At 48.2% G+C, this 24,156-nt stretch overlaps 1 protein-coding gene, 1 long non-coding RNA gene and 1 other non-coding gene across 7 annotated transcripts in view; 1 reads left to right on the top strand and 2 right to left on the bottom strand.

Moving 5' to 3' along the window:
* The window catches only part of Ptprn2 (protein tyrosine phosphatase, receptor type N2), a 752,006-nt gene that overhangs the window by 12,226 nt on the left and 715,624 nt on the right, over window positions 1-24,156 (bottom strand). For all 4 annotated transcript variants that reach the window (NM_031600.2, XM_039111861.2, XM_039111863.2 and 1 more), the window contains 4 exons: window positions 18,769-18,888; window positions 17,865-18,031; window positions 13,009-13,062; window positions 11,079-11,143 (listed from right to left, as the gene is read on the bottom strand). In NM_031600.2, the coding sequence (NP_113788.1) occupies window positions 11,079-11,143; window positions 13,009-13,062; window positions 17,865-18,031; window positions 18,769-18,888 (406 nt within the window). The remainder of the gene's footprint in view (window positions 1-11,078; window positions 11,144-13,008; window positions 13,063-17,864; window positions 18,032-18,768; window positions 18,889-24,156) is intronic.
* On the top strand, window positions 9,123-22,956 carry LOC120093227 (uncharacterized). Of its 2 annotated transcripts, none has more exons than XR_005486350.2 (3): window positions 9,123-9,696; window positions 15,461-15,618; window positions 21,528-22,956. It is a non-coding gene; the product is annotated as an uncharacterized LOC120093227 (long non-coding RNA). The 2 variants fall into 2 exon arrangements; XR_005486348.2 differs by lacking the exon at window positions 21,528-22,956 and adding an exon at window positions 17,285-17,568 and having other exon boundaries at window positions 9,128-9,696.
* Window positions 15,668-15,754, bottom strand: Mir153 (microRNA 153). The gene has a single exon (NR_031895.1). It is a non-coding gene; the product is annotated as a microRNA 153 (primary transcript).

The raw sequence follows: 24,156 nt of genomic DNA, 5'->3' as shown, positions 1-24,156 counted from the left end.
AGGTCTGATGAGTACAGTCTCATTAGAATGGTCCTGAGTACTGAAGATGTATACCCCTTATGAGGCACTTTTCTGAAACAAAGGAAGACTGTGGAACCACAGGCATTGTCCTACACTATGTCCTGAGGGGGAGGTACATGGGTTCACCGATCTTGTCTCCTGCTTCTGTGATGGGAGTGATCGTCGGGCTGTGGGCCAGCCCTCCTAACAGAGGCTATGAGTAACCTACAGGACACAGCAGGTGCTGGCTGGGATTTCAGAATGAAACCTGCATGAGAACTGAACCTGACAAACTGAACTCTCCCTCGCTCCAGGTGAAGGGTGATGGCTTAGCTCTCAGCGGCCCCCTCAGCTTCTGGCCCATGATCCTTAAAGTTGGGAGACTTGGGTTCAGCATGAACCATTCCCTTCTTGGTCCTTCTTTGGTGTGATGAAATATTTACCTGGGACATGAGCTTAAAAGCGGTCTCCCTGAAACTAGCCTTTTAGAAACAAGGAGAAGGTGGCAAACCCCTCCTAGCAGCCATTAACACCGCAAGACTTTCATATGTTAAATCAGGACAGAGCTCTTCAATACTGTCTGATGCTCTAGGAACACCTCCTTCTAGAAGTCTGGCTAGGATGTAGGGACCTCCCATAGCCAGACAAAGTGTCATTGAGTGAAAACATTGGGTGAAAAGGCTGTCCTTCATGGACAGGAATTCATGGAGATAGTCAACTATTGATGGCAGGCCAACCTTAGTGAAATGCTTTGGTTGAAACCTGATTGGGTAACTAACTCTAGGATGTCCTTTTGGACTACAAATTCTGAGTAAAGGGTATGGGAAGACACACAAGCCCACACTGAGACACAGCATCTAAAAATACCAAGGGATACCTAGATGTGTCAGGATTCTCCTCAGCTTGAAGCCAAAACTGAATAGTCCAGGAGATTAAATTAATGGCGGAAAAGTGCAGAGAACTAAAATTAGTAAGTAATAGATTTATTAAGTGACATCGATGGCCCCGTATCGAAAGCTGATATCTTCTCTTGAATGCCAGAATTAAGAGTTATTAGTTATTTGAAGTGCACAGACACACTTCAGTAGGGTTTTGTGTAGAATCTTTTGTGAGGGATGGACAGGTGCCAGGAAGTGCTAAGAGCAGGCAGGTCTCCTATCTATGGTCTCCTGAGCACCAGGGGGACCCTGATGTGACAGGCACATTCATATCCAGACACAGCTGCTGCGTGGGAAGGTAGATGGCGTGATGGTTGGCCCCAGGCTTTCGTGCACATCACCTTGGCCTTATTGACTATAAAGGGGTTTGCTTGAATCCCCACTACTAGGAAGCTCTCATTATGTGTGTTTATAATAGAATTTCTGCCTCAAAAGACAAAAAACGACCATAACAGAACCCTTTGGTGACACTGGGAATGTGTAGCTGAATGATTATGGTGAAGATTTGCAGACCTGTCATCAAATCAAAGATGAGAACAGTCAGGGAATTCTAGCACAGGACAGTAAAGTGCAAATGGAAGAACATATGAGCTACAACAGTGGGCAGGGACACAATGGGGTCTTCAGGGGTGACCTACAATCTTTAATACAGGATAGGGAACACAGTGGGGTCCCCAGAAGGCCTAGGCAACTTCTATACAAGAGCCGGTGGTTGTGTGACACCAGATATAGATTGAAGTCACACTCTTGGGACTGATGGAATTATTTACACTGATTTTAGGGATGTGTAACAGAAGTAGAGGCAAGCTGGGCTCTGGGCTCTGGGCTCTGGGCTCTGGGCTCTGGGCTCTGGACTTGCTTTTGTCCCGAGTCACATGAGAAGGATTTCTCTCCTGGATTTTTTCTACTCTACCCTGGAAAAGTTCATCATTATTCCTGCAGCTGGCAGACCAAAGAGCATGACTAACATGACCCATATGAGATGGACTGGCCCCTTAATGGCTACTGTGGTACTAGAGAGCCGTTAGTCCATGAATACCAACGGCTTTTACTTTATTGCCTAATTCACTGAGGGGCAATTAGTTGAGAAGTCTACAGATGAGCCAAGTACGTTTTGAAGACAAATTAGTTTTTTCTTTTAGCTTTAGATAAAAAATATCACCCACTAGAAATAAAGCATTAAAAGAGCATTAGTATTAAAGTATTAAAACTATTTTTTTACAATGAAAGAATCAATTCGAAGTTAAAGCAAACTGAGCGAAAATGCCCCTGAAGTGTCTTTATAAGATTTGCTTTGATCCTCTTGGAGTTTGGTTATTAGAGGCCAGATCCATGTGTCTCAGCTAATGTCATTAGCTCATCTCCTTCCAAGTGACCAGGAGTGAGGTAGCCTCCTGCAGTCATTCCTCAGCAGGCCTCAACAGCATGCTTCAGAGGACAACTCAATAAGTGTGGACAGGTTCTGTTACAGATGCTTTTACCCATAAGGCTCTACACATGGCTAGGCTGCAGCATATTCTTTTACCATTAAAACTAAAAACACAACATGTATCAAGCATCCAGGACAGAAAGGTCTTCTTTTTATAGGAGTGAACTATTTTTACTGGGGTTGGAGAGATGGCTCAGTGGTTAAAAGCACTGGCCGCTCTTCCAGAGGACCCAGGTTTTATTCCCAGAGCCAATATGGCCTTTAACAACTGCGTGTAACTCCAGAGCCTATGGCCTCTAACACAAGGAGGTCTTCTGGCCTTCACCAGCACTTTGTGCATTTGGTACACAGACATATATGCAGGTGAAACTTCCACACATATAACATAAAAGTAAAATAAATCTATAAAAAAAAAGTTTAGATACCATTCTTAGAAGGAACTGAAACGATGGCTTCCCTAAGTAAATTAATTTAAGATTTTTTGATATTATAATATAGTTACAATATTTCGCCTTTGCCTTTCCCTGTCCAAAGCCTCCCATATACCTCTCCTTGCTCTCTTTCAACTTCCTGGCTTCTCCGTCTTTTAAATCACATGCGTATATGTGTTTGTAAACACATGCAGCCTGCTCAGTCTGAGAAGTGTTGTAAAAGGAATGACGTGGTCACCACGGCGGTAGAAGACACACAGGAGGCAATGCATGCCTCTGCAGTACATGCATGCTCCCTCGTGCACACATGCATGCATGTATGTCTGACTAGACCACGCTCTGTTTTCCATATCTACCTCTTCGTGCGTGTGTGCCCGTGTGCAACAGACATTCCACCCCCGACACTGCATTCCCCTCTGTCCCGGCGTCTGTGCTGAGCAGTTTTCTCTTTATACATTTTTACGACTGATTCCAACGGAAGGCTTACCAAAAAATACAAGCCAAAATGTTCTTTTCTTTCTGACCTAGATAACTTGTAATCTATATTTTGCAAAATTTCTGGGGCTCAAAGGAGACAAATGTGCTCTATACTTGTTTGAAAACCGAAAATATCGGGGCAGAATAAATGGGCTTTCTGCTTTTTCTCCTTTTGAACAGACTCTAAATCATTGGTCTGAAGAAACTGAGATGTTTCTAGATCTCTACAATAAAGTATAAAAAAATCTAGAGTTCTGAGAGCGACTGATGAAGCGCCCACCCGGTACTGTTCCAGAATAGGGGACCGTGCAAAATACCTAGTAGTGTTCAATGTGCTTCATTGCACATCCTGGCTGCTTTGGATTCTCACACGTGATTCTGTGGTGTGGAAGGAACTCAGGGGAAGGTCACAAAGTGACAGAGGTGACCCTAATGGCAACCCCAGTGACAGGACCACCCTGAATCCCTACAACAACCCTTCCTTGACAGCTCGCTACCTGTGAGCACAGGTGGTCTCCCAGAGGTGCCATCCTCTCCCAGACTCTGCCCCCAATGTGAGTGGCTAGAGGAGGCAGGAGAGAGGACCACCAAGGCTCTGCCCAGAGTCTATATTGTCTATATTGTCTATATGGGCAGTAGCCAGAGGACAAAGACCACGGGGCTCAGAAGATAAAGGCTGCTGAGGGTGGGAGGGGAAAGATCACATTCAGACTAAATAACAGACCAATTTATGGTTCCAGATGAGAAGCAGCTGGGAGAGAATGGCTATGTTGGGAGTCAAGGGTTCAGGCCTCTGGAAGTGAACCCTCTTAGGCAGTGTAGTGTGGGAGGGGCTAATCCAGTATGAGCCATTCTTGGGCAGAGGCACAGCCAAGACTCCTGCTGCTCAGTGGCAGTGCACCATCACAAGGATGAAGCCATGCATGTGGACCTACACATATGTTGTCTATGTGTCATACACTAATGTTGTGTAGGACAATAGGCTGCAGTATCAGCATGGGTGTAGTAATCTCAACCCTTCCCAGCGGATTAGCACTGGCTTTGTCTATCATAAAGGCTGTGTGAGGACAGCCAGGTACCAGAACCTCCTCCCTGTTGTCTGGCATGGAACATGTCTGGCTCCCACCTTCTAAGATATGTGTCCCATGTAGTAATGATGTCACCCCAATGCCTGGTCACCACCTCAGATACCGTAGGAGCTCAGAAGAAATGTGCAGAGGAGATGTGGGAAGCAGGGGACCCTCACGGTGCCTGACACATACAATACATAACTGACTATTCCAGAGGAGAGGTGGGGCTCCTTCTACCTGGCCCCTTTCTTCTGGCTTTTAAAACTTGAACTCGCTTGAGCTGTGAGGCAGGCCATCTCCACTGTGAAGACAGGTTGTGGCCATCTGTGCCTTTTTCTTCCTGCCAGTACTTGAAGTGTTCCTGTTTCCCTGAAATCTGTCCCATCTGTCTGTCTAAACCATATGACCTGGCCATGAGCACAGACTTTCCTTTGTGCCAGCCCTCTGATGCTATGCCAGCTGATGCTAGCTGCACCTGTAGACTCCAAGGCTGGCCTGCCACTACCCCAGCTCTCATGTCTTCTGGCCCTTTTGTCCCCATGGCCACACATGCTCTCTCCTCTCTGGTGATTCCAGGCTGTAAGAGTGGAACAGATTTGCTAGCAGCCATTCCTGCCCTCAGTCCTTGTTCCTCCGTGTGACTCATTACAGCCCAGGCCAGTCCCCACTTTCCCTTCCACCCTGGAACATATCAAAGGCTTTTCCCTGTTGGGCTCTGGCCTCTTTTTGAAGAAGAACAGGTCTCTGTAGCTGACCTTGGCTAGTTGGAGGTCTTTGGGCAAGTCATCAAAGTTCTCAAGGCCCACTCTGTCATCTTTCAATACAGTAGTCAGGTTCCCTTCTTCTTGTGAGAAAATGGCTTGTGGGTCTTTCCTGGGCTCCATGACTACTAGGTCAGCACTCTTCGTCGTCTGACAGCTGCAAACTGTAGCCAGCTACTGACACAGCAAACCCTGTGTAGTTCTAGATGCTGCACTGGTCATATGTGCTTAGTGGACAGGCTGACACTGTGATGTGTGTTGGACGGACTGGCAGGGAACCTCCATGTTTTAAACTTGGGTTCTCTAAAAGCATGAATGGCACCGTGATTATGATCATGTGTGATGGGGAAGGAGGTCACACCCATGCCCTAGGACACATGAAAAGGTCCTATGTGGGGCTGGAGACATGGCTCTCTGGTTAGGAACACCTGATGCTTTTACAAAGGATCTGGGTTTGAGTCCCAGCACACACATGATGGCTTATAACTAACTGTATCTCCCATTCCAGGGGATCTGATGCTCCCCTCTGGGCTGTATGCATATCAGGCGTGGTCAGGGATCATTTACATACACGCAGATAAAATATTGGTAGACACAAAGGTAAAACTAGATCTTAAAGAGACAAAGTCCTGTGTTCTGTAGCACTGAAAGAGACAGACAGTGATGATAGCTGGAAGGTCTTCCTGGGCAAGGAAGGCGAACAAGGTTCTTTTGTCCGACACTACACTTACATCGTAGAGGTAGATCTGGAGGAATGGAACGGGGTAGGGAGGCTAGCCCAGCAGCTACTGAAGCAGGACATGACGTTAGGGGGCAGGGAGGATTGGCAAGGGCTGGGCCTGTCAAGAGAATGGGTTCTTTCTCCTTCCGTTCTCTGTCCTGGGGATTAAGCTCAGGGTGTCAGGCCTAGATGAGAGACTTTACGCACAGAGTCAACTCTCCAGCCATCTTGTTAGTCTTGAATAGGTATATACGATTACATATTAAACTGTAGCTCTGGAGGGGTGCCTCCTTTATAGATGTTCAATGAGCCATATGTTACTGGGGGAACATGTTCTGCCTCTGCCTATGCACATGGTGCTGTGCTGCATGACCCTGATGTGTACCAGCCTTCAAGGGTCTCTCTGTGTTGTGATCACGCTAGGCTCCCAAGGCAGGCCTCCATCAGCTGCTCAGACCCATTGCTAAAGGTTAACTTCTCTTGTAGGAAAATGAGGACTCTCTGTAACCTTGGATTCACAGCAGAAAGGGAAAATACTCTAGGGGGAAACATTTTAAAAGGCAATCTGGAAAACATCAAACTCTTCTGTGCAGCCAAGAATACAGCCAAGACGACGAGGAAACCCTGCTATGTGGAGAAAGAAAAAGTGCCAGCCACACATCTGACAGGGATTAATATTAATGATATAGAGAGAACCCCTATGACAAAACAAGTGGTTCCGGCTCACAGACAAGCAAAGGGCAGAACCACCACTTCCCCCAAGATGATCTATCAATGACAAGTGAGCCTGTGTGATGCTGAATGCCACTAATTGGAGGGCAGGAGAGGAGGGGACAGGAGCAAAGCTACAGTGTGATGGCATCATACACACCACGGGCAAACACCCCAAACAGAAACATGACAGACAGAGTGGCGGTCAGTAAGGAAGTAAGTAACCTCAAATGCTGGCAAACGCAGGGGAGCCCACATGCACTACCAGTGAGAATGTAAACCAGTCAGCCACTGTGGAAGTCAGCATGGAGTTAGTTTTTTGCTCAAAAAACTAACTAACTAACTAACTAACTAACTAACTAACTAACCAACCAACCAACTAACAAAAAGCCCAATACATCTTCCATATGCTAAGCTTCAGCTCAGTACTTACCCGAAGGGCTCCAGGTCAACACATTGAGGAGACACCTGTGCACTAGCGCTCACTGTAGCAGAATGCAGACTAGCTCAGCTACAGGACCAACCCAGCTGTCCACCAATAGAGAAATGGACAGAGACAGTGCAACTCGCTTTTTGAGCCTTCATGAAAAATAAAATCCTGTTGTTGGCGAGAAAATGGGTGTAACCGGAGATGGTACTAAGTAAATGAAGCCGGGCTCGGATAGATGACTGATTTTTCTCTCCTCTGTGGCTCCCTGGTTTTGTACATGTTCATAAACTTTCACATGTCTGACACGAAAGTGGACAAGAAATTGTCTAGGGGAACAGGAGGGACTAATGGGGTGGGAAGACCAAAGAGGGTGGGAGAGTGAGGGAGAATTTTGTCAGTATATATATATATATGTGTGTGTATATATATATGTATATATATATATATCGATCAAATATAAAACGTGAAAGTGAATACATTAGAAAAGTAGAACTCAGCAAGGCAGTGGCATACAACACGTGGATCTTTGCACAGCAGTGCGAGGGATGCCGGGCGGTACAACCACGATGGCCCCTGACTCAGCCATCCCACTCGTAGACACATACAGTTCCAGATGGGGATTCCAGCAGGTCTTGCACAGCGTGGGGCGTGGCCCCAAGTTACAAACAGACCGGTGCCTGCCAACAGATGAGCCGAATGTGGTCTGCTCTGTAATTGACTTTGGTTAGTCTGTTGAAGGAGAGCATGAAGTCACTGTGCTAAGGGAAGTCTGCCAGGTGTAGAAGGGTGAAGAGACCAGGCTTCCCAAGGCATGAGATACCCAGGCCACTCACAAACTGTGCATCCTGTAAGAGAGGGCACCCTGGGGGCAGTGAGAGTGGACGGAAGGATGGTTGTTGAGGAGGAGTCTGGCGCGGCACAGCCAGTTATCCTTACCCACTCTTGACCGATCTCACAGCATAGCAGTGTGTGCTAGCATAAGCCTACACATGCTTGTGCAGGACATGGAAGTCAGGGAGCCATGCTGGAAGACACAGTTTCAAGCCTGTGGCTGACCAGATAGGAGCACCTGCCTTGCTCTCTATTTCCCATGCTACAGCTGCGGGGCCACAGCTCAGGGGGATCTGGCTGATGGTCTTTATTCAAAGCAGGTCCGTGCCTCATCTGGAGGCCAAGGGACCCTTTCCTTCCCTCAAACTCCTGCTAGGAAGGTTGCCAAAACCCTGCAGTCATGTGCTGGCCCTGCCTGAGTGATCCTTAATGCCAGAGCTCTGTGGGTCCCGGTGCTGTGGTGACTCAGTCATAAAAGCTTGGACCACTTGCCTTTTGAACTTCGTAAGGAAGTAGGAAGATGCCCTGGGTAAGAGGATGTTAGGGCTGAACAGAAACGTAGAAAGCTCAGGAAGCAGCACGGGGCCAGGTGAGAACCAAACGCTTCAGCGGGAGAGGCCCATGCCTCTCTTCTGAGTAGACGATGCATTTGCTGTGGCAAACAAAACAAAGTGATCTCCAGACCCTATTACCTATGTGCAGCTCGGCCCTTCGAGAGCGGGGGTGGGGGTGGGGGTGGGGGTGGGGGTGGGGGTGGGTGGGGGGGCATTTACTTTGATTTCCGAGTGCATCATTGTCTACTCGCTAACAAACCAGACAGCGCGGAAAGAACTTTAAATTATTCCAACTCCATTCTTCCAGCCCTTGTGCTAGGCCTGAGGACCTTAATCCCTGAAAGGCCTGTGTGAATGAGAGGCCGCTGGGTGCAGCTGGGCGCACAGGGCGGAGGACTCTGAGGACAGCGCGGCTGCACAGGCCAGCTTTGCAAAGGCTTTCTTTGCTGCTCTTGCAATTCATTTATTTTAAGAAAGGGAACCGGGGAAGAAAGGCTGCAGTCCAGGTCTTTGGGCCTCTGATCATTTGATGAACGCTGGGTTGGCAACATGGGCCTCCAGCTTCTCAGGCCAGACAAAGGCACCCCAGCCGCCCAGGACAAAACCCCAGCGGCCTCTAGGGGTGGTGGCCTGGGAAAGGCCCACCTCGGTCTGTGAGGAGCCGCCTGCCCTTTGATCGCTCTTGAGACCCCAGCCGGGCGCCAGGTCAGGGGATTTCACACTGCAGACCCCTGGGGAAGGGGAGCAGGTCAGTCTTGGTGATGGATCCTAGAAGAACAGGGAGCCCACTGGCTCTGACCAGTTCCACATGGATGGTCTTGCATTGTGAGCACAGAGCCCACACTTTAAATGGAATCTGATATTACATGGTAGAATGGAGCTAAGGAAACGGAAGGCCTGGGCTGACAGACGACAGTTAGCCCACCCCCTGGGCCTGACCAACTGACTGCTCTTGCTTCATTCTCTAGGAGAGGAATGGAGTCACTAAAACCCCATGCCAGATCACTCCAACTCAGTGTCCCCAACTAGGGCCCAACCCTGGCTGGTGCCTTAAGAGCTCACCCTGCTGTTTGCCGTCTTTTTGCATGAAATAGATGTTTGCCAAAGAGCTTTTTATAGCGTACTGTAAGCGCTGTCATGAAAGAAAACATCTAGCTAAAATTATCTGTATCGTTCTGAGGGGATTTTGGTGTAACAGAAGGAGAATATTACGTTCACCAGAGCAAATACAGGACGGGCAGTAAGGGGAGAAGTATGTGAGTCCTGTTGATTGCTAACGGCACCGTTGACTGAAGGTTTGCAAAGAAAAGGACATCTCAAACAAGCCAGAGCAGCATTAATAGGTAAGGAGAAGGACATTTTTTTAAGAAAAATGTTAAGGTTGCGTTATGTCACCCTGCCAAACAACATCACTGAAAGCAGCTAGCGAGTGAGTGACCCCGAGCCTTTGCATTGTGCTTGGTCTTTTGTCTGTGTTTCTTCCTGCAAGTGGCTAAGCAGGGGTGGGGCTCAGAGAACAGAGCCATTGCCCCAGAGCCATGGGGGAAGCCTGAGCCTCAGGGTGGCTCAACTGCTTGGCCCTAGCCCAGACGTTCCCCGTTACAAGCTCAGGTCCCTCTGCAGATGCTTCAGGCCTCTGCGTGAACACCAGACACTGCTCCATCATTTCACACCTGCCTGGATTCTCCTTCTACTCGTTCTTCCTTCTCGTTCTCGAATTTCCTTCCTCTCCTCCCCTCTCTCCCATCTTCCTTCTCCTTTCCTTCCTCTGCCCCTCTTTCTTCTTGCCAGGGGAAAACACAGTTAGGATTGCTAGCACTCCTTTGAGACTCACAGGGATCAATCCGCCTGAATCATCAGGATCTGGTGGACAAGTAAAGATGTGAAAGGAACTGCCCTGGTGGCCAGGTGTGAGGTGTGAAGGGTGCCAGACTCCAGGGCAGCCTGGTGTGCTCATGTGTTCACCGTTGAAGGAGATTGGACTGTGCCACCCAGTCCTGTGCTTCCTGGACTTACGGGATGAGTGAGTAGGGAGGAGTAAGGTGAAGGCCGGCAGGCAGGTGCTGGGCCTTCCCAGCAGCTCTGCCTGGGGTTCTCAGGGTATAGTTCCCCAGGGGTGATAGAGCCCTCCCCTTTAACTTTACCTCTGGCTTCCCTTCCTACAATGGTCTGAATTCAACAGAGCAATTGCTTGGTCACTATAGATACAGAAAGTCTTCTTGTGGGCCAAATATTAGGTTAGACTGTTCAAAACCCAGCACAGGAATGCCTGGGACACACACACACACACACACACACACACACACACACACACACACACACACACACAAACTCCTCTAAACCAATTCTGCATACTGGTGGTATTAGAACCTGTCCTTAGGTGCCAAGAAAGTGAAATCAAACCTTGCCAAGCCAGTAAACAGCAACAGAAGGCTACACAAAGTACTGCAAGGGTTCTCACCTACAGCAGGATTTGAACGTCCGAGGCTGCCCTTTGGTCTCCTCATGCTACGCCAAGCTGCACGGGGCAGACCCTTATTGCAGCCACACTATGTGCGCTGGCTCCACCAAAAATAAAGAATGAACCTCAAAAGACAAACACACTTGCCGCAGACAGCCTCAACGCCACTTGACTCAGGAAAGGGACAGCAATAGGCTAATTTCCTCCAAGGCCTCCTGTGGATAGTGCTCCCCATGTTGCTATAGCAACACCATCATCTCTCACCTTTGGCCATCTTATTGAGAACCATGTCAATCAGGACGTAGGTTCCACTCCTGCCCGCGCCGTCACTGTCAACAGAAGGAGAGAGAGTGAAAGGCTGCCTAACCTGGGTGAGCAGGCTCAGCAAAGCCAGCAGCCAAGTCCTTCCTCATTCTCAAGTGGGGCTGGGAGAGGAAGGGAAACAGCATGTTAGAGGGGGTGAGGGCAACGGACACACACACAGTCAGGAAGAAGAAAGGGGGCCAGGAATGTGTCTCTCAGAATGCTTTCTCCTTGCCTACCCTTTACTCTGAGATGTGGCCAATTTTGTCAGAGGAAAAAAAAATGAAGAGAAGCTCACTGGTGCCAGAAGTAGATGGCATTTACCTCCTACAGTCCCTGATAGTGTCCTGTGACTCCAAGCCAGCAGGCAGCCAGGTGGAGAAGGCTGGGTGGTAGAGCAGGGAGCCCATCCCATGCCTGTCAAAATGCAGGGCTCTCCTCTTCAAGGCGTCCTCCCTCCCAGGGGAGAATAAATGAATACCTTTTATTCATTTCTTGACTGTGTTCTTCAGAAAGCTCCGTCCTCTCACGTTTCCCTCCTGCCACCAGCTATAACTGGAAATGTTGGCCACTAGGACTGGAGTTGTAAAAATCACGTCTTGCAAGATCATGTTGTAGAAATCATGATTTGAACCATGTTCTTAAAGTTGCAAGTGAAAAAAAGAGAAAGGAAAATGCTCTTCTGCGGGGAGAGTGCCTCAGCATTGTCCTCTCTCACGAGATGTAGATACCATGTAGACGTTACCACTGTGCCGTGTGAGTTTTCCACATGCTCTTCTGTCAGATGGGTTTGTTCTTGTGCCCCTGGCCTCTCCAGAAAGGAGGCTGCTTCACATGTAGACTTTTGGCAAATCCACTGCAACTTTAAGTCATCTACTGAAGACTTAGCCCTGTGGCTCCCAGGGGTTTGAGACGGCTCCCAGTCATCCTTTTCGAGCAGAGAGCCCTTGCCTGAGCGTTCACAGCTTCCCCCAAATGCTGTAGCAAAGCTGGAGCTGGCAGGAGGAATACTTCACACTGTGCCCTCATTTGCATGTGGGCTTTTAGGATGCTCAGTGCTGCAACGGGAGCTGCTGACATCCTAGAGCCTGGCACAGCTCACTCGTGCACGTGGCACGGATCCAGAACACTTTAAGAAACACTGTGCAAATCTCCCAACAAACTGCAACTTATCTTAGCACATTTACAGGTGAAAGATGCTTTGCGAGACACAAAGCTGCAGGCTATGTTCACCCCCTGCTCAAAGGCAGAAGCGTTTGCACAGATTTTGCACACACACACACACACACACACACACACACACACACACACACACTCAATACTTGACCTTTAGGACCAGATCTTCTTTTCATTCCAGGCAGAAAGGCATGCTCTATGAGACAGTTAGGTAAACGGAGTGTACATTCTTCACCATGAACTGTTGAGCATGGAGTCCAGTTGACACGGAGCTGATGGGCTGAACGTCCTCTGAGCTCTCACTGGTATGACCTTAGCCCCAGCCACTGAGGTTTTACAAAGGCCCAGCCACCGAGAGCAGAGTGGTGGCAGAGTCTTGTCACTTTTCATCTTGTGACTGGGATAAAGTCACATACCCGAACCCGTGGTCCTCAAGTTTTTGTGGCATCAAGAGCGTTTAGGCAAAAATAAGGCATTTGTGAGGGGGCCTTTAGAAGTAGAAGGCAGCCTATGGAACTATCTAGTCCATGTGCAAAAAAAGATCCACAGCTTCCTCTAGCCAAACAGAATGGCGAATTAAGTTTATATCTGTGGTTTCCCCTGGAAAGACCAGCTAGATACATTCAACAGTCAGTCAGAAAGCTCAACCCGCACCGTAATGGTATCTGTTATGTTTTGAAAGAGCAAAATGTAATCTGCGTTGAGTTATACTTGCCTGCAATGGACAATTATCGGACAAGAGCGGCCTCGGTAGCATTTGTTCACTTTTCTGAAATAAAGAGAGATAGAAGTTATAGTGACACGCCGGGACTCAGCCATCCAAACTCTAGCAAGCCCCAACACAAAGTCCCTAAGACATAGAGAATGAGGGTTTACATATCTAGCTCAATGGTTCGTTTCTCCTTTCAATGGTGACTCCGTCAATGAGCTTTAAAAACACATCTTACACATCTATAGTGAATGCTTTCTTTCCCCTTGCCAGGGTGAGCTTTGGGAGACAGGTACAGGAGCCAGCCCTGTTCCTTTTGGCCCCAACCCCTCAGGCTCTTTCTTCCCTCCTGATGTGTCCTCGTGTATGGCTCCACTGACTGGGCTTCTGTAGGAGAATTCTGAATTTTGTCTTGCATAAAATGTCTTATAGTCTATACATCGCACTGAAATACATTATTATACCTAAAAACAGCATCCTGAAGGTCCTATCTTATCTGCCAGCTTGAGGGAAGTATGTAAATATTGGGGACTAATCCAGGGAGCTCAAGATGGCCTTTCCTATTTTTCTTAATTGGGGGTGTTTTTAAAGATAACTTTACTGTACGAGTTTGGACCTGTAGCTAAGAGTACTACCCACGAGATATGTAAGGTACTGTCAACCAAATCATATCTCAACCAGAGGGTTGGTTTTGATGCATAGTACAATGTCCAAGCGCTACTCTTTAAATTCAGTGAAACAACTAAACACGTTTTCAAAGCACACTGACGTTCTCAGTGAAATATTGTTATCAAGGAGAGCGAAGACAGGATCTGAGTTTGCTGGAAGGGGGGGAAAGTAGCGTGATGAGGGCGAATATGACCTGTGACCTTCTGCCATGAGGCTCAAATTAGGGAGGAAGAAAATTGACAATACAAAAAAAAAAAGTCTCTCCTTGAACCAGAAATGGGAACGTGTCACGTTTCCTTGCTGCCAAAGCACGGTGACACTATGTGGAGAGCGGAAACCAATCAGCTGTGGCTGCGAGCCTTCAAGCAGAGATGACCAGGGGGAGGGGGCAGTAGCCTGTGTCCTATGGCCAGTGCACTGAGTAGATAATTTAGTACCAGGCAGCCCAGTATCAGAAAGTGTCTTTTTTTTTTTTTTTTGACTTCTACTGAGGTGTTACTAGACTTAGCTACTTCTGAGAGAAGTCTGACTCCCCCCTCCCCCACAACGGGACCATCGAATGGGAATTGAAGGGCAGATGCAGAGCCCTGATAAGATATGCCCCCCTACAGACAGGTCATGTTCAAAGCTGTTTTCAGCTGCACTTGATCTGTGGCAGCTCTATAATCTGTAAAAACCTGCAGCACCTTAGCGCCTCTGGACCACCCACCGAGGCTCCAAAAAAAGGGGGAGTTCTCAGAACTATGAGGGCAAAACAAGTAATCTCTCTCTCTCTCTCTCTGGGTCCTTTCTGAGAAAGCCCTTTGTGGTCATGAGTGTGAGAGGTGCATCATTGGAGGAGGTAAGAAACCAGAGATAAACTCCCTTGCAGCAGAACCCACATATCAGTACGCCAGAGGACAACCAGGTTAGAAAGCAGATCCACTTGCCTCTCTCCTGCTAAGGTTTCCTGTTCCCTACTGGGTTCCAGTTCGGACACACAGAGGTGCTAAAGACAGAGTGTGAAACTAAAGCCTGTGCAGAGGGCTGAGGTATGGCTGTGAGGGAACCCTGGCCTAGCAGGCACAAAGTTCTGTAAGACCAGGGGCCAGGCCCACTGGGTGGCTTTCCTCTCAAAGTTCTCTCTTTTTCTGCAGAGCTCCCCTGTTAACAGAAACAACCACAGACCCATGCCTTTGACTCCTGGTCACACTGTACACTTAGCTTCTGTGGGTTGGGAAACTGTCTCCATGCTCACAGATGCCTAGTTACCAGGTTTGCTCTGTGCTGCTCTTCAGATGGGACCAAGAATAGCAGATACACCGTAAGAAAAGGGATCTGTAACTCAGAGCACTGTTAACTCTCACACCCGTGGTGGCAGCCACTCTAGGTAGGAGTGTGACCCAGGCTAAGTGGCAGCCACTCAGATCTCCATTCATTAGCCCCATCTTCCTTTACAGGAGGTTTAAGGTATGTTTCCTCCGTATCGGTTGCCTCGGGAGGCCTTTTCGAGATCTCACTGCAATTTTCATACCCATTATCAGACCCGCCCTGCGCCAGACATATTTACCATGGAACCCCCCCCCCCCCCGGTCTGGGTGGGAGACACGGTGGATGGAAATACTTGTGGTGTTATAGCTTAGAACTTTATTCACAAGGAACCATGGGTTATTACAGCGTGAAATACCACAGGTAGGAAAAAAGCAAAATCATCACACAGAGAGCCCATGTGTTCATCCGAGGACCTGAGATGCAAGTGCTGGTTGTTCATGGAGATGAGAAATACACGGTTGTCTCATTTCGCTCTTAGACAGGTTACCAGCAAGCGAGGTCTCCAACATTGAGCAGAAATGGATACTATGTGGACTTTTGCAGGAGGATTTCCCCAAGAAGGAACCGTTAGCCATACAAACCAACCCTTGGTCACTGAGTGAGTCGCCATGCAAACGGAACAGCAAGCAAAGTCAGGTGAGGTCGTTAGAGGCTCAGAGAGGGGCCCCCATGTCCCTGCTGCAGTCACAGTTTCCAATGATCACTTTTGTGACTATGCAACTGGGCTCATATTACTAGCTGCAACATCACAAAAATGACACTGGCCACCGCTAAGTAGCTGGCAAAGTAAGGGTTTGTCGGTTTGAGAGTGAGCAGCGTTAGTGGATGCATGGAACACAGCAAGAGGTGCAGGGAGGAGAGGAGGGAGGGAGGGAGGCCGGGAGGGAGAGGGAGGAGGGGGAAGAGAGGGAGAGAAAGAGAGAACACAGAGACAGGCGGAGAGAAGAGAGGTTTGTAGAGCCAAGCCCTCACATGTGACTAATTATCTCTTAGCAGTTTCTCTTTAAAGTGTAAATGTGTGCCCCCTGGGCTCTGGCAACAGTTAATTACACATCTTGGGTGCCTGACTCACACCCCAGGCTTGCTGAGAACACTAGGCTATTGTTCCGAGACTAGAACCCCCTCTCCTGAACAAGGTGGGGTCCGTCTAGCTGACACTGGCAAGCTCATGTCTAAGCCAGGGTATCCAGAGAGTGTGGTCACTTGTGCCAACTATCCAGGATAAAGAGAGGTAATAGGGTCCTCAGCTGAGCTGCTGGGTCCTGCGCAAAGCTTCAGGGAAGGCTTTCTCCCCCACCGAAGCCGGCAACACAGGCTCAAAGTCTGTTTTCTAGATGATGTTACACAAACCTTGGATCATGTCTCCTCAGACTCTGGGGTTGGGGAGACTTGGGGATTCTCTGATTTCCTCCATGATGTGTTTCTCCATGAGGGCTGGATATGGGTATGTTCCATTCCATATATGAATACAGACATGGGCCTATACACATATATGTGCAAACCCCTTGGATGCGGTTAGAGACGGGTAGTGAGATGGACAGCCATCTGCATAGCTGCATCCACTTTGCCAGTCATGAGCAAGAGACTCCCTACCCGTATCTTCAGGTCTGTACTGGGAAGAGTCTAGTGGCTAGACCCTGAGGGTGGGCAGGAAGGAGCTGTGGCCGATTTTCCAAAGTCCTAAGGGGAAGTGACTGCTGGGCAGGAGCCATTGGCCTTGAAACCAAATTCCTGTCCTTCCTCAAACTCTCTCATGACATTTCTTCGCAAAGAATGACTCATTCAGACAAAGAAATTTTATTCCCAGCACTTGAAAGGCAGAGGCAGGCAGATCTCTGTGAGTTTGAGGCCAGACTGGCCTATATAGTTCTAGGACAGCCAGAGGCTACATAGGGAGACCCTGTCTGCAAATATTTTCTTTTCAATGTGGACTAGAAGGCAAAAGTAGCCACATCGCGTTAAGCTCCAAAATTTGTAAAGTGAGAACTTAAGCAGCCCAGATCAGTCTTGGCACTGTTTCCATCTCAACACTCTCTTGAACTTCAGGCTCGAGGACAAAGAACTGACCGTCTTATCATCTGGTGATATGACTCTCTGTAAAACACTGTGCCCCGGCTCCCTAATTCCTTGTCTGAGAATCTGCAGGGTGGGTGGGCTTTCAGTTAGCTACATGTGGGACACAGAACTTGTCACTGACATCGATAAGACATCTTTGCACTTATTACCACTTTGGGTGGGAAGGGCAAACAGCATATCTACTTTACATTTTTCTTTGTTTACATCGTCAATATCTTCCTGCAAGAAAGTCAAGCATTCATCTCAACAGCTCAATAAAGACCCTTCGAAAGGAGACAATTGTTTTGGATGGATGGCTGATTTGGAGCAGCAAACAAACAAACAAAAAGGGAGCGCATTAAAAAGATGGTCGCCTTGAAAACTGTACTAACCACACATATATGTTCATGTGCTCCATATATTCAGGCTTTTATACAAGACTCTCTATTCTAGAACCTGGCCTTTCCCTGACAAAATTTCCTTATCCTGGCTGGCAGATGAGTAGCCAAATTAAAAACCTGACTTTATTACACTGTATGGAATATATAAATCTTAGGCGGGTTTCAGAATCTTATCAAATTATGTCCATACTGGCAGAGCTCTATGATGTCTGCTGCCTCACCTTTATCACCACTAGTGACAGAAGGTGACTTGTACCGAACAGGGGCCAGTCACTACACCCTTCCCTCTCTCCCTTCGTCTTCCTGCCCAGTTGTTGCATTGAAGGGAGTATCTCAAAGCCTGAGAGACCTGTCCCAGCCCATACACCCTAGGCCTGTCTATGCACACTCTAATCGAGACAGTTTGCAGCGTGCTCTTGGTTTTACCTGCGGAAATCCAGGAGTGACCTCGTGGAGGAAGGGACTCCCTGGTCATACCAACTCAGGAAGTGGAACTGGGTCACCGTGCGAGTCTCATTGGTCTGCAGGTTCTTCAGGTAAAAGCTTCTCACCAGGAAATCCTGGCACCATATGTGTTCAGAGACTAGATTGACCTGGTGGGGACAGATTAGCAGAGCACATGAGCCCAAGACTACAGAACACAGGTGGCATTTTTGGGGAAAGAGGAGAGTATGGTGAGGAGACAAGACAGGTGAGGTCTGCTTTGCCCTAGGGTCTCCTTTCCAGTCTCGGTATAGATCAGGGAACATAAGATTCAGCAGATATTGAGGGCGATATTAGAGACGATGACTTCCCAGTCATACTGTGGGCTCCTGTGAAAGCTCTAGCGTGCTCCCCATGTGAGTCCTTTGTGTCTAATTTTAGTGCACAAGCATCCAAAGAGTGCGTTCTAGTCCTAGCTTAAACACCACAGCTATTGTCCTCATCTGGTACGTGTAGGGAACCAGCAAGGGAAATCTGCCCCTCACAAAAGAAGTCAAATACTGTAGACCCATGGCTCAGGCAAGAAAACCCAGCAGCCACTGGGATAGGGGCAGCATTCTCTGTGAAAATGGAACTTGCTTGAATGCTTGTTATTTGAAACCTGGGCCACCTTGTGCCTTTAGACTTAACACAGTTGTGATATGGAGTGCCTATATTTATTTATCCCTAACTAGGTACTGGTGTAAGGCGCTGGGTCTCTCGGCTGCATGGCACCTGTATCTCTCTGAAGTCAAAGGTGCTGACAGCCCTCCCTGGGGATGTCCTAGCCCCACAGGTTAGGCTGTTGATGAGGACTAGAGACATGTGCTTCTTGCCAGGCCCCTGATTAGGCACCCGGTCCCGGTACCTCATAGACATGGTAGACGTTGGAACCTTCATCAGGCCAGTAGTGATGGCACTGCCGGACGCCGTTCTCAGAGAGGGGTGTCAGCATGACGATGACTGCACAGCCGCTTTCCCACACCATCTGCAGGTGACACAGAACTCGTGGTTACTACCATCAGAGACAGTCTCCAATTATCCCTCTCATGGGAAACTCATGCCTTTCTCCTTAGATGCTGCACACAGCGGCTGCTTCACCCCTCTGAATACATTATCTCCATGTTCTATGGCTTCCGTGAGATATTTAAAAAAATAAAATAAAATAAAACCTGAAGTATGTTTTCCTCTTGACCCAGATACTGCTTGGCTGTTGCTCCCCAACTTTATTTTATTTTATTTTATTTTTTTGGTTCTTTTTTTCGGAGCTGGGGACTGAACCCAGGGCCTTGCGCTTCCTAGGTAAGCGCTCTACCACTGAGCTAAATCCCCAGCCCCCCAACTTTATTTTTTGAGGCAGAGTCTCACCATGTGGCCTGGAACTTGATATGTGGGCCAGGCTGGTCTCAAACTCACAGAGATCTGTCACCTCTCTGCCCCTCTGCCCCTGCCTCTCTGCCTCTGCCTCTGCCTCTGCCTCTGCCTCTGCCTCTGCCTCTGCCTCTGCCTCTGCCTCTGCCTCTGCCCCTCTGCCCCTCTGCCCCTCTGCCCCTCTGCCCCTCTGCCCCTCTGCCCCTCTGCCCCTCTGCCCCTCTGCCCCTCTGCCCTTCTGCCCCTCTTCCCCTCTGCCCCTCTGCCCCTCTGCCCCTCTGCCCCTCTGCCCCTCTGCCCCTCTGCCCCTCTGCCCCTCTGCCTCTCTGCCCCTCTGCCTCCTGAGTGTTAGGATTCGAGGATTGTGCCATCAAGCCGTGCATCTTTTGGTTTGGAAAAGAAACTTTCTAGAATGTAACACAAAACTGCTTCAGTCTGGATGAACCTGATGAAAACCCTCTGTTCTGCAAGCAGACTAAAGGCAGTTGCCACTGGGTTTTGTTTGTTTGTTTGTTTGACGATCTTGTTGGTCCATGTGGTTATTAGGGAGCCATCTATCCCTCTTGTCAATAGTGGGCTCTGAGGAAGCCTTTATTCACAGAGCAGGACAGAGTCTGCCCAAACATTGTGTACAACAGACAACAACAATCTGAAACTTAGTTAATAACTTACCGGACTCACATCTAAGCCACAATGTGTACACACACACACACACACACACACACACACCTGAGTACAGAGCACACACGTGTGTCAGGCTGAAAGGTCCCTCAGTCACCATCTTTGTAAACATAGCCTCTCACCTTGAGTTGCAAACCTTCGTGTTTAATGTTGAAGGTGTTTATGAGGGTGCTGCTGAGGCATGGCCTGTGCAGACTTCTGTCAGCACAGCACAGGACAGGACAGGATGAAGAGCCCTCTGATTTCCCTGCCTTGTCCTGAATTAGCATCACAGAAGTATCTACAAGTACCTGAGTTTAGGTGTAAAATTGGTATCCAAGGGAGCTCCCATTTCTTTTAAATGCAGATGTAAAAATCCGATTAAGATCTTGTTATTTAAGGAGCCCAGGCGTGCCACACAGAAAATGCTTTCTCAACACCATTCAGGTTAGGTTCCTCCATTAAATTACATCTTAAAAGTCAGACATGCGCGCATGTTTCCCTCCCTCCGTATTGATTTATATTCCTGTGGGATTGAAAGAGTCAATACTCTTAAGGCATCTTGTTGTGTATCATTTATATTGTAATTTAATGGAAACCTCCTGAAGTAGTTACGAGAAAGCCCGCAAATAAGTACGAATCACACTTGAGCCCGCGCGCTTCTTTTTGCCTCAGTGCCAGTCCGGCGAGACGAGAATTCTGAGTATGTTTCCTACAGTCAGCTCTCCAACCTGCTCCACCGAATCAGGGCTCCCATCACAGAACGATTTACTGTGCCTTTGGAAAGTGGAGGCGCTCATTGAAGCCATTACGAAAATGAGGAGAAACACAGATTTTATGAGTGTAATAAAAATACAATGATCTAGACCATAAACCATCGTCTAGCACGCTGCCTGCTGCCCGCGTGTGACATTACCGAACCCTTCGTTTGCAGAGGGAGGGGGAGGTCCTCCAGGTTCTACGGCCTCTCTGATTGGTTCGCGCGCACACAGTGCTTCCTTCCAGGGCGCCCGCCTGGCTCTCTGAAGATTTGGTTAAGATTAAATCCAAATGAAACTTAATTTAAACAAACAATCTCAAAGGCACCCTAGGGGATAATATTTCTTTTTAGGTCAGTATGTATAAAGGCAAAGAGGGACTTTACTAAATCAGATAGATCGCAGCCTGACTGGGCACAAGCTGCTTGTAAAGTCTGATGACATTTTCTCCTGTCCCTTCCGAGGCAGGAAACCAGGGCCTCACTACCTGCCTCCAGCCTTGGTCCTCGCTGACTTTGTCTGGCCCGTGATTTTAATTCATATTTTGGGTAGGAATGCGGGGTGCTATAAGATTTCAGCCAAGTCAATTTCATTCTCTCCACATTTGTTATCTTGGCGAGTTTCTGTAAATCAATATAATTTCTCATGTTTCTGGAACTTTCATCTGTCTGAGCACCAGAGAGTATAGCAATCCCGGTCTTCTCCTCAGCTGTTTAGCATAGGTATGAGTTAGTTGGGTAGAGACCTCAGACTAGGCAGGGAGTCCTGAGCATCATAGGCAGGGGCTGTGTTAAGTCCTGGCGTCTGAAGTCCCATCCATGACTCCCTCTGCTTGCAGAGTCACAGTGGGTCACGATTCCCAGGCAGTGAGCAGGACCTCCACCAGCAGATGGAGGTAAGTCTGCTGGATGGACGAGCAGGGAGGGAACCTTTGGTTCTGGGTCCCAGGTATAGACTCCACACTGTGGGCTGTGGGTCAGGGAAGAGTTGGGGGTGCCCCGTCTTATGCATTTGCTTCAAACGCAGTGTTTCTCCTTGAAACCTTCTTTGAAGGCACAGGGTGATCTGAGCAATGCCCTCTAGGGTCCTGGAGTCTGCCTTTATGACTTCTTTCTGCCTCACAGACAAATGCCATCCAGTGGATCTGGGCAGAAGTAAAACCCACTAAACAACCTGATGCCAATCTTGTCCTTTCTACCAAAGCGTAGAAACTTCCAGTGACACTCAGTTCAACTACCTTGCAGAAGGATCTTCATTAGGGTTGATCAGCAGCAAACAAACGGAAAGAGTCAAAGGAAGTAATTTAGACCATTTATCCACTCAACATGAAATGCATTCTTTGGTTGTTATTTAACCCAACTGAACAAGTGTGCTGACGGGAAAACCCATTTTGACTTAAAACTCCATCGTTCTTCGTTGTGGGTTGAACTGTGTCTTTCCCAAAGGTCACACTGGAGTCCTAAGCTCTTGGACCTGCCACCCTATTTGAGGACAAGATCGCTATTGAACTACAGAATAGATAAGGTCCTGGCAGAGGAAAGCCCATCCTGACTCTCCAGGATAGCACCTTTACAGAAAGGGAGGCAGCAAGTAGTGGCAGATACAGCCAAAGGAATATGGGTGGGGTTGGAAGGATATAGCTGCAAGCCAAAGTGTGCCAAGAACTACAACAAGTTATAAGAAGGATTCTCCCCAAGCTTTAGCGGAATCACAGCCTTGCCCATGTTTGGGCTCCCAACTTCGACATATACAACTATGGGAGAGTATTTTAGATATTTTAATCCAACCAGTTTGTGCTACTTTGACCTCCTGGTCAAGCAAATGCGTATATTCATGGGTATATCACTGCCCTGTCATACTGTCCATTTACACTGAAACTAATGTCAGTTCTGTTCAAATTCCATTCAAAGTCAACTAAAGCAGATGAAAAGAAACAATGTTTCTCCTCGGGGCCATTTTGAATGACTACATATTTAACTGGCAGAGGAAAACCAGCCCAACTGAAATGGGCAAGGAGTCTGAATAGACATCATCTCTGGGATGTGCAAACGGCCAACAGCTGAGAAAAGGTGCTCAACTAGATTGCCAGGAGAGTGTGTGTGCATCAGTACCACAAGGAGGGCCTGTGATGTGCCAACTGGGCAAGCATGGTGATCTGAGTGCAGATCTCCAGCACTTGTATGAAAGACAGGCTTGGTGGTATGTGTATGTCTTTAAACCCTGTTGGACAGGCAGGGACAGGTGGGTCTCTGGCACTCGTTGACTGAACTGGCAAGCTCCAGATTCAGTGAGAGACCCTGCCTCAGAAAATGAGATGAGGATAAACAGAGGAAGGCCCTTGGTGTTGCCCTCTAGTCTCTGTTTGTATGCATATATACACTCCCTTACATACATGTGCGCGTGCACACACACACATGCATGCGTTTTGGTGAGAAACAGAATGAGTTTTACCTCTGTGTGCATGGGGGGTGGGGAGGGCAGGAGGTGGCACGTGAGTTCCTCAAAATAGGAAAAGGGTGCACCCTAAAACTGATTCCTCTGTCTCTGGGTGCAGATCAAAGGAGATGATATGAGCAGATTGGAAGCCCACTCTCAGTTCCTAACAGCCAAGACATAGAATGGCTGTCCCTCACACCATGGGACACTATCAGCCCAGAAAACACATCCAGCACAGGGGAGGACATATCGCTGAGTGACCAGCCTGGCAGAGAAACCAACACCTACAACCCACTCACTCATATGTGATGCTCATGGGTCAAACTCAAGAGCAGTGTTCTGATGCACGCATGTGAAGGCATGTTGGCCACTGGGTGTGAACCTTCAGCTGTAACGGGTAAATTCTGCAGATGAGGTGCTGACACCCCATACTATACTGTGTTGTGGGCCCTGATAAGAGGGGTCCTGAGGCATTTCCTACGCAGAATAGGAGCAGAGTAGACAGACATGTTTTTAGTCTCATTGCACTAGTCAACCAAAGAGGATATGTACAACTGAAAAACAGCAGCAGCAGCAGCAGCAGCAGCAACAACAACAACAACAACACTGTCAAAGCCCCAGGAGATCCAAGTAAAGAAGTCAAGCCTTTTTTCGGGACAGCATTCCTGGTTCCTTGAGCAGATCTCTTGAAACAGATGCTTTCATCCTGCCTCTGAGTTACCTATATTCATACCTTTAGGTCTTCATCTACGCTGGATGAGATCCTAGTCTTGTTGCCATTTCCATCATACAGTCCATGCTTAATTAAAAACACAATTTTTAAAAGGGACCACTGTGTAGGTGGGGACACGACTGTGTGGTTACGAGCACATTGTTGCTCTTGCAGAGGATCTAGACTCAGTTCCTAGCATCTACACCATCACCTGTATCTCCATCCCAGGGTATCGGATGTCCTTGCCTGGACCCTGTAGGCATCACACGTGCTCATAGCACACACACAGACATGCAGACAAGCACCTATGCATATAGAA

The sequence above is a fragment of the Rattus norvegicus genome, chromosome 6 (assembly GCF_036323735.1).
Source record: "Rattus norvegicus strain BN/NHsdMcwi chromosome 6, GRCr8, whole genome shotgun sequence".
Lineage (NCBI taxonomy): Eukaryota > Metazoa > Chordata > Mammalia > Rodentia > Muridae > Rattus > Rattus norvegicus.
The sequence above is the reverse complement of the archived record's forward strand: the minus strand, read 5'-3'. Positions and strand labels throughout refer to the sequence as shown.